General features: G+C 38.0%; 1 protein-coding gene across 1 annotated transcript; it reads right to left on the reverse strand.

The window, feature by feature from the left end:
* Nucleotides 1-42: 42 nt before the first annotated feature.
* LOC116304286 (uncharacterized) lies at nucleotides 43-5,152 on the reverse strand. Its single transcript, XM_031713991.2, has 4 exons — nucleotides 5,105-5,152; nucleotides 2,338-2,538; nucleotides 705-842; nucleotides 43-254 (listed from the first exon to the last, which is right to left on the reverse strand). The coding sequence occupies exons 2-4, from the start codon at nucleotides 2,501-2,503 to the stop codon at nucleotides 235-237; spliced, it is 324 nt and encodes a 107-aa protein (XP_031569851.1). The 5' UTR covers nucleotides 2,504-2,538; nucleotides 5,105-5,152; the 3' UTR covers nucleotides 43-234.
* Nucleotides 5,153-9,583: the final 4,431 nt, after the last annotated feature.

Genomic DNA, 9,583 nt, shown 5'->3' on the forward strand with positions numbered 1-9,583 from the left:
GGGTATAAAAACATGTTCGAATCTAGTTGGACTACATAATGGTTGAATCAAGCAATACATTGATTGCTAAATGCTAAAGCGCTTTTATTTTCATTTAAATCCAAGGTGTTAGATTTTACAACGAGTGCATATTCAGACATATTCCATACATTTTAAGAGTTGATTATTGTTCTATTTAGTAGGTTCTTAATGCTTTAACGTTCACCTGAGATGACTTTGCTGCCATTTATGACTTTACTTCTTTTTATAGTAGCCTGAAATGAAAGAAAGCTAATGAATTCGAGTTTAGGAAAAATGTTTAGATATATGGATAAAAAAATCAAATAAAAAAAAATAAAATAAAATAAAAAAAAAAAGGAAAAAAGAAAGAAAAAAAAAATATATATATATATAAAAGAAAGAAAATAATAAATATTTACATATAAAATGATCAAAAGCAAAACAAAAACAAAGAAAGGAGAACCTGGAATAAAAACTGTAAGAAAGAAATAATTATTTTAAAATTAAAATTCACAAAAGTAAGAAAGAAAGGAAGCAAGGCAGGCAGGCAGGCAGGCAGGCAGGCAGGCAGGCAGGCAGGCAGGCAGGCAGGCAGGCAGGCAGGCAGGCAGGCAGGCAGGCAGGCAGGCAGGCAGGCAGGCAGGCAGGCAGGCAGGCAAGCAAGCAAGCAGGCAGGCAAGAATAAGGATAGTGGGTTTACTCACATTCACCACAGCTAAGTGCGCAGTTTTTCTTGTAATAAGCATCACACGTATGAATATTCAGCATGACGAACATGCATTTATGTTGGTCAGCGACGTCATGACATTCGCCTTCAAGATCGATCTCTTCTTGACCCACCTCTAACAACAAATGAGGAAAATAAAGGGTTTACACAATCACTTTATGGCAGCCATGACATGAGGCACAACAATAGAGTCTCTCTCTCTCTCTCTCTCTCGGGAAACTGAATTCTTTCTCACGTAAATCAGATTAGACTAGATTCAATTGTTGCTGCCTCCTGTCATGGCTGCCGTCATGTGATGTTGCAAAGCTTATATACCATATCTGTTAACATAAATCAATTATCAAAATCATTCACTCACATATCTATCCATTCATTCATTCATTCATCAATTCATTCATGCATTTATTCATTAAGTCTACAATCACCTCATCTGGTTTGAATAGAGGGGAGTTGTACTCAAAGTGCTAACCACATATTTGGATTAGATTCAAACAATCCGTGAGGCACTTCAAAACTTTTTGTATACAGATATGTTTCAATTTTTTGGAATATTGAAGATGTGTTATGTCTAATCATCACCTTACTTGGGAATCACGGTTTTGAGTAAAGCGAAATCTTTACAACCCCAAGTGCCAAACACATATTTGGATTAGATTCAAACAATCTGTGCAGCACTTTAAAGCTTTTTATATACAGATATGTTTGAAATTGTTGGAATTAATGAAGATGTGTTATGTCTAACATCATCTTATCTGGAAATCATGGCTTTTAGTTGAGCGCAATTCTACCCCAAGCGCTAACCTCATATTTGAATTAGAGTTTAAACAGACTGAGAGGCACTTCAAAACTTTTTGCGGTTTACAGATATGTTTCAAATTTTGGGCATATTGAAGATGTGTTATGTCTAATACCACCTTATCTAGAAATCATGACTTTGAGTGGAGCGAAATTCAACCCCAAGTGCCAACCACATATTTGAAATAGATTTAAACAGACTGTGAGGCATATCAAAGCTTTTTGCGGTTTACAGATGTGTTTGAATTTTTTGGAATATGAAAGACGTGTTGTCTAATACCACCTTATCTGGAAATCATGGCTTTGAGTAGAGCGAAATTCAAACCCCAGTGCCAACCACATATTTGAATTAGATTTAAACAGACTGTGAGGCACTTCAAAGCTTTTTGCGGTTTACAGATGTGTTTGAATTTTTGGAATATGAAAGATGTGTTATTTCTGATACCACCTTATCTGGAAATCAGGGCTTTTATAGTTGAGCAAAATTCTACTCCAAGTGCCAACCACATTGTTAGTTTACATCCGAAGAGTCTGTGCAGCACTTCAAAACTTTTTGTATACAGATGTTTGAAAGTTTTTGGAATAATGAAGACTTGTTATGTCTATATAGTTTGTTAGCCTTAAGTCTCTCCCTTGATTTGAGGATTTCCTTCGGTTTCTCCTACTTAGGCAGAACCTAACGAGCTAAAATCCAATTCGATCTGTAATGCTCTTCTTTAGATGGGTACAGGGGCTGTTTCAGGGTGTCGATAACATTTGAAGCTTCCTTATCCATTTTACTTTACCTAACTCCGCCCCTTTTTTACCTATCTCACCTCTAGATTCTGTTACGTGTTTTGCATCTTCCGGTCCTTTTAAAATCTCTGCCAATAAACGTTTCTCTAGCTTTGATTTGATCGCCGATAAATCTCGGAAAGGATGAGAGAGACAGTTACTAACGAGAAGGGCCATCATGGCAATGCGTACAAACTGACGAGGCATTCTGTGGGATGACGTAAAGCCAATGTTGTTGTCAACTGCAAGTAAATAATATCTAATTAATATGAATAATAAATAATGCATAGATCATACTGGGATGAGTGGGATGATTAGTTAAGTATAGTTATATAAAGTCGACCCTTACAGGGGCGGATCCAGGATTTTGTTCAGGGAGGGGAGCTGCGCATAAAGTTAGCCCAGGGAGGGGTGCACCCCTTAGAATCAACTGAGGAAAAACAGTATTGGTTATCTTCCAAGTAGAGCACAAAGTTGAACCAGGGAGGGATGCGCACCCCCTGCACCCCTCCCCTGGATCCGCCCCTGCCTTTAGTACAAACACGTTTAATATGGCACCTCCCTATTATGAACCCTTGTTTTAGTCTTGGCTGCTCCTATCCTCTTACAAACAGAGTATACATGTAATATCCCCAGACATCTCTCTCCGGCTATCACGAACACTTCCTATGGTCCCAGGCGCACCTACTGACTCCTGCGGTCACCACATGTGAATAGAATTTGTTTGATGTTGTTCTCTTCCTTGCCACGAGGGGCTTCTCCGATTCTCCGGTTTTAATCCCTCCAAAAAAATCGACACGTGAGTTGAACGCTGTGTGCAGAGAATATTGAATGTAGTGGTAATTTTGGCGAGTGCAAAGTGTCATCAATTAGTGCGAAAGGGTTAGAACGACTAGACACTTGAATAAAGAGATTTATTTTAATTTTATTGAGCATAAAAAGGCCACAGATATGGGGATTTTAAGTCGATTAAGGATTTAAACAAAATGCTCATCTTCGATATCTACTTTTGGAGATAACAATGTAGCATAAAATGAAGAGGGTAAAACAGCTGAAACAGAGAAATTACTCTTATACTTTATCGAGGGATGGGCCATTAGGTAATCGAAGGGGGTGGAATTTATGTTGCACGATATTTTATATACTTTTTCTTTCTTTCTTTCTTTCTTTCTTTCTTTCTTTCTTTCTTTCTTTCTTTCTTTCTTTCTTTCTTTCTTTCTTTCTTTCTTTCTTTCTTTCTTGTCTATGTCTTCTGTTTCTTTTCTTTCTTTCTTTCTTTCTTTCCTTGTCTTTTCTTTCTGTCTTTATTCTTGTGTTTTCTGCTGTCGTTGTCTGTTTTCTGTTCTTTCTTTCTTTCTTTCTTTTGTGATATTTCGATATTTCTTTACTTAATTAACTAATGGTCCGTCCTCAAAGAAAATACATTATGGTATAAGAAGTACAGATAATATCATAATAAACAAGCGATGGAAAAACCACAGAGTAGAAAATGAAACAAGACGGTCAATACCGCACGCAATAAATTAGATTTTGAATACATTTTGATGAGAAGAAATGGAAAATATAACATATAAAAAAGATTCATGCGTTACCAAAATGCGATGAAACAGCGTGTAAAATCGCTTTCCGTCGAGAAACAGAACTACCTCCTCGGCTCGGGCGTAATGTTTCCCCATTTCAGACCACATGTCATTCCCTTGAGAATACGATTCTTTGCTTGAGTTGCATACACATTCATGCGTCTTCTCATGTGCAACCGAGCGCAACCGTTAGTCAAACAAATGATACTCAAGAGAATAGCAAGTGGGAAAACATTACGCCCGAGCCGAGGTCTTTTCCGTTTAGCGTTCGATTGAAGATCGTGTGTGATTTGTTAGGCTTCGAGTATTCAACGAAGATTGGACTGCTACCTTCCTAAGTGTGTTATTAATATAATGGAGCGTTTCGAGTTCCAACTCGGAAGCTCAAGCTTTCGGAAGTCGTCCACAATTATCTATTGTGTTTTTTTTTTTCTTTTTACTCAAACTGTTTAAGTAATAACACTTATTTACTTTGTATTTACAAATGAATTTTCTATCATTGGAAATAAGATAATTGAATTGAGTTAATTTTCATGATATGAATTTCTTGCAAATTTTTCTGTCAATCTCCTTTCAATTATTATATTTATCATTTAAAATTGAACATTACAGCTCTGATCTTCGTGTGGTTTTATCACATTCTATAAGCTCTTCATTTTCACTTTGTGTTGTTGTCACAGATTTTTTATCTTTTTTTATTCATCGTGGTACGTCATTTAAACTAATATTTCGGCTTGACCATCGCGTTAATTTTTCAAACCATCATTTTGGCTCGCCCTTCCCTTTCTTGGGAGGTTCTTTTTCCCTGATTTCGGGTTAACTTAAGTCTCGCTAATTTCCCAATACTTGAATTTCGTGGAGCATTAATTTCCGACCTATAATAAGCTATATCATACTGAAATAATGCTGGATTTCAGTTAGCCTTATCTTATAGAAAGCAGTATAAATATTTCACTTTCGCAAAACAAAATTCCCGTGAAAAGGAAAGAAAAACTGAGAAATAAAATGTCAAAAACTGTCAAAACTTAACTCATAATCAAACATTTTGTATGGAAAAAAAAAAAAAAAAAAAAAAAAAAAAAAAATTTTAAAGAAAATTATAACGGATCGTATTAATATAATAAGAACTTTTAGGACCAACTTCTCATTGTTCACATAGCACTCAGCATTAGAACTAAAAAGAGTTAAAAATCAAATAGACTAACAAAAAAAGAAAGCTTGAACGAACCTTTTGAATGTTTGTCTGGAAGATCGACAAGTGTACCACGACGCAGCGTCAGTGGTGTCTATCTTGGGAATAAAGAGATCAAAGTAATTATAATGACTGACTAGATATCTTGGTTTTTTGCGACCCATCTTGACTGCGGATTTTTGAACCATTCATAGCACTGATGCTTATCTACTGCACGAATCTCTCACAATCTAGAAGCCTATAAAAATGTTCGATGACGAACTATAGAGCCGATCGTTAATACGTGGCAAGATAAGGTCTCAATTGATGAATAATGGAGAAAATCGATATCGTGGAAACAAGCTAAGTCAAGCACGGGTAAATAATAGATGATACTTGAAACAACCTCTGGGCTGATCTAAGTCAGGGCACGGCTTATAATCACAGATCGAACCTGAACAACCTCTGGGCTGATCTAAGTCAGGGCACGGCTAACTCACAGATCAAACCCTGAAACAACCTCTGGGCTGATCTAAGTCAGGGCAAGGCTAACTCAACAGATCAAACCCGGAAACAATCCTCTGGGCTGCCTAAGTAGGCACGGCGTAAATCACAGATCAACCCTGAAAAACAACCTTGGGCTGATTAAGTCAGGGCACGGCAACTCACAGATCAACCAGGGACGGAAACAACCTCGGGCGATCTAGTCAGGGCACGGATAACTAACAGATCAAACCCTGAAACAACCTCTGGGCTGATCAAGTCAGGGCACGGATTTTAACTCACAGATCAAACCGGAAACACTTGGGCGATCTAGACCAGGGCATGGCTAACTCACAGATAGAACCCTAAAAACAAATCTGGGTCTGAATCTAGTCAGGGCCGGCCTAGACACAGATCGAACCTTGTGAAACAACATCTGCAGGCGAGCAAAGGGAATCTGTCCAAGAAGGGAGGGTACCCTACCACTAGCGTGTCCCTACTAATTAATAGGACTACCCTTATCTTAGACTGTTTCATTTTGTGATTGTTTTTCCTAAGCGGTAGGGTTACCCTGTCCTGCAGGAAACCTTTTTACGGCCCGGGCTAAGTTTTCCCTTGTAAAGTCGCAATATAAGACAATATATGTCCCGAAGTCACAATTTCTGCAGTTTTTTCTTTTTCCACAGTTTTGGTGATACATTTGGGATAAACAAAGAGTATCAATTATAATTAATGCCAAATATTAGTACAAAATAGTCCAATGTCAATTGTTCTCTATTGCCTCATCGATGATACTATTTAGTACAAATATTAGTCGAGTATGGCACAGTTTCAGAGATACTTATGAAGGCTTATGGCGTTCACTCTGAGCAGAAAGAATAAGAAATTTGAAAAGCTTCATAAAAAGAGAAGTTGTCGTTGGATGACAATTTATTCTTTTATGTTGTTTCGCAAGGAAGAATGAGGTTTTAATAGTAAGAAAAAAGAAACAAGGCAAGGCGAGGCGAGGCGAGGCGAGGCGAGGCGAGGCGAGGCAAGCAAGGCAAGCAAGGCAAGGCAAGGCAAGTCAAGGCAAGGCAAGGCAAGTCAAGGCAAGGCAAGGAAAAGGCAAGGAAAGGCAAGGCAAGGAAAACGAAAGGGAATGAAATGAAAGGAAATGAAAGGAAAGGAAAGGGAAAAAATAACGAAAGGATATGAAAAATTAAAGGAAAAGGAAACGAAACGAAACGAAAAATAACGAAAGGAAACAAGAAATAAAAGAAAAGAAAACAAAAGCCTCTCCAAGTAATGTTTTGCTATTTGATAAGCTGAACTAGATTGTGATTATATTTAGTCCCAATCCGCGATTATTCTAGAGAGATACTCATAACATTATTCTCTTTTTGACTATATTTATACATGCATATTTATATATTTTACTCTATAACGGAATCAATAAATAATATACAACTGATATAGCACTAAAATATTCAATTTCAGGGTTGCGATGTAGTAAAATATTCGAAAGATTTGCTGCAGTTAAAACTGATAAAAACGAGCGAACAGGTTCAGAGCCTTTTTAGTAAAGATAAGCTTATTATTTCATAGCGTCCAAACGGAAACATATTATTTTGATATCTTACAATATTTCGATGAATTCGTGCCCCTTCGTTACTGTTTGCAAAAGAAACTTCGAAAAGTGAATACGGTGAACTCTCGTCTTGCGGGACACCCCGATATTACGGACACCTTGCTATTGCGGACAGGAGAAAAATCCCCGACAAAAAATGCTGAGAAAGAAATGACCGTTAAAAATTTTCGCTAGTGCGGGCGCTCGCTATTACGGACATGAAGTGACGGTCCCGAGGAGTGTCCGCTGTAACGAGAGTTGACTGTAAAATTTGAAGAAGAAGCAATACCTTGTAGAAAACTTATTCGTAATGCCTTGGATGCTTTACTTCTAGCGAGTCAGGAGTACGAGGTGAGACCAAACAGTACTGACAAGAAGTTTTCCAATATGATTCTTTAAGAATGTAATGAAATCATGGGATAAGGGCAGGTGTATTCTGCATTTTATTGTACATTATTGAAAACTTAAAAAAAGGCACAATAAAAGATTATGGCAATTAGGCAGCTATCGATATCTGTTAAAAAGAAAATTCATTGAACTGTGGTATTAACATTATCTGAGCTGAGGCGGTGATACTACAATCAGCAAACGACCTTTTCATAAACATCAGTAAAAGAAGACAAGGCTGTGTCTGAAGCTGCGATCGCAGTTAAAGCTGAAAAATGAAGCTGGGAAATTCGCTTAAACTGGCTATAGATGTCTAAAATGGCGAAAATATGTACACAATTTCTGTAAGAGACTCAAAATCAATATTATATATGCACTACGAGAATCACAACAGAATATGGATCTGAAATTAGCGAGTGTACAGTCTTACAGAAAAAAAGGAGGAAAAAACTTTCATATGGTGCTGATTCTGCGAATAGAACCACGAAGCTTCGGAGGTGAGAAGGCAGTGGCACTACTACTGCTGGCGCTACCCATTAGGGAAGTCGATGAAGCAATTCTTTGGAGCTATTAACCGATTAAGGGACAACAAAGCCCTGACGGTGATGGAACACTAAAGACATAGATTCTTTAAGACACAACATTTTTGCGTTTTGTTGTCAATCAAAACTAATCAAGCGGTTTCCCCCCCTTTTATATTTTTGACTGGGGCAGCGAATTTCAGTTCACATTTTTATGAAAATTGCCCGTATAAAATGGCCGCGCGGCCACAAATACATTACAAACACAAAGTTGTGAGTTTTGAAGGTCGATCCAAACCCCTCAATACGTTGCCGCAACGATATCTTGTTAAATCGTAACCGGCGCGCCATGTTACACGCGACACGCGAAACGATTTTCGAGCGACAATTGTTGCAGAGAAATTTTGTAGTCGCGAATGTTCATTGTGTCACCCACTATCAAGTTGGCTAATAATAAGGGCCAAAAGAGATAGAAAAATATGTTTCCTGACTTTATGTACCTTCTTGATACCACTCAGGGTTCAAACTTCTACACCTGCTTAACAAAGTTTTGCCGTAATTTGACAAAGCGTTGAAACAAAATTTAAAAAAAACTAAGGCTGCGTTTAATATAACGTACCGGACAATTTCCTAATCGGTCACAAATGGCTAACCTGTACATATGTTTAAACACTAGCCCGTCTCTTCAATTATATAAAGAAAATGTTCTGTTTTAAACGCGTGACCGGACCCAAATTTTGCACTGCTAGGCTAACGATGTTTTGGTTGGGATAGACAGACACCCCGTTGAATGGAACTTTTTTTTTTTTAAGAATTCGGGTGTCGGGTCCGTGAAACCATAAACACAGAAAAGCCTGAATTTGTCTGCAGGGAGACATCGATTGCTTGTTTATCAAATAAGGGTAGAAGACTTCCATTCAACTACGGGAACGGCGGGCAGTTTTTTTTGATTTTGGAGACAGGGGCTCAGTAGTGCATTGTATGGCAAGTGGGGGTCGAGTTAGTGAAAATGTATTAAAATTTTCACAAACAGTGGTGGGGCTAAAGCCCCCAGCCCCCCCCCCCCCCCCCCCCCCCGATTCCGCCGTCCCTGAACTATAATAACGTGCACGTGCCATATCTCATTACTTTATGCAACGTTAAATGAAAAAAGTGAATTTAGCCACGAGCCATTCGAATCGCTCGCTTGTTTACAGATAAAGGCAAATTCCCATTCAAACCCGATGCGCTGTTACGGACGCGCTCACTTAGTACTTAACCCGGCCTAATAAGGTGAAACATCTTTCCTCGTTTTTCAACATATCACAATATTATATACTACTCCCTGAGTTTCGATTCTCTGTTTCCTCAATTTAAGTCTCGATTTTGTGCAGTATTTTGACTTATTTCAGTGAGTCCCTGGAATCTTGCATATAAGTTGTGCATTATTTTACTTACTCTAATTAGAAGTTATATTTTCCGCATGACATGCTATCTGCTCGCTATAGATGGTTGACGGGTTTGATAAAAGCCTCCAGATAAATTGAGAACTGTTTC

This window comes from Actinia tenebrosa, unplaced genomic scaffold (genome assembly GCF_029948245.1).
Source record: "Actinia tenebrosa isolate PJP-AT-01 unplaced genomic scaffold, QUT_ActTen_1.0 PGA_scaffold14__42_contigs__length_11649687, whole genome shotgun sequence".
Taxonomy (NCBI): Eukaryota; Metazoa; Cnidaria; class Anthozoa; order Actiniaria; family Actiniidae; genus Actinia; species Actinia tenebrosa.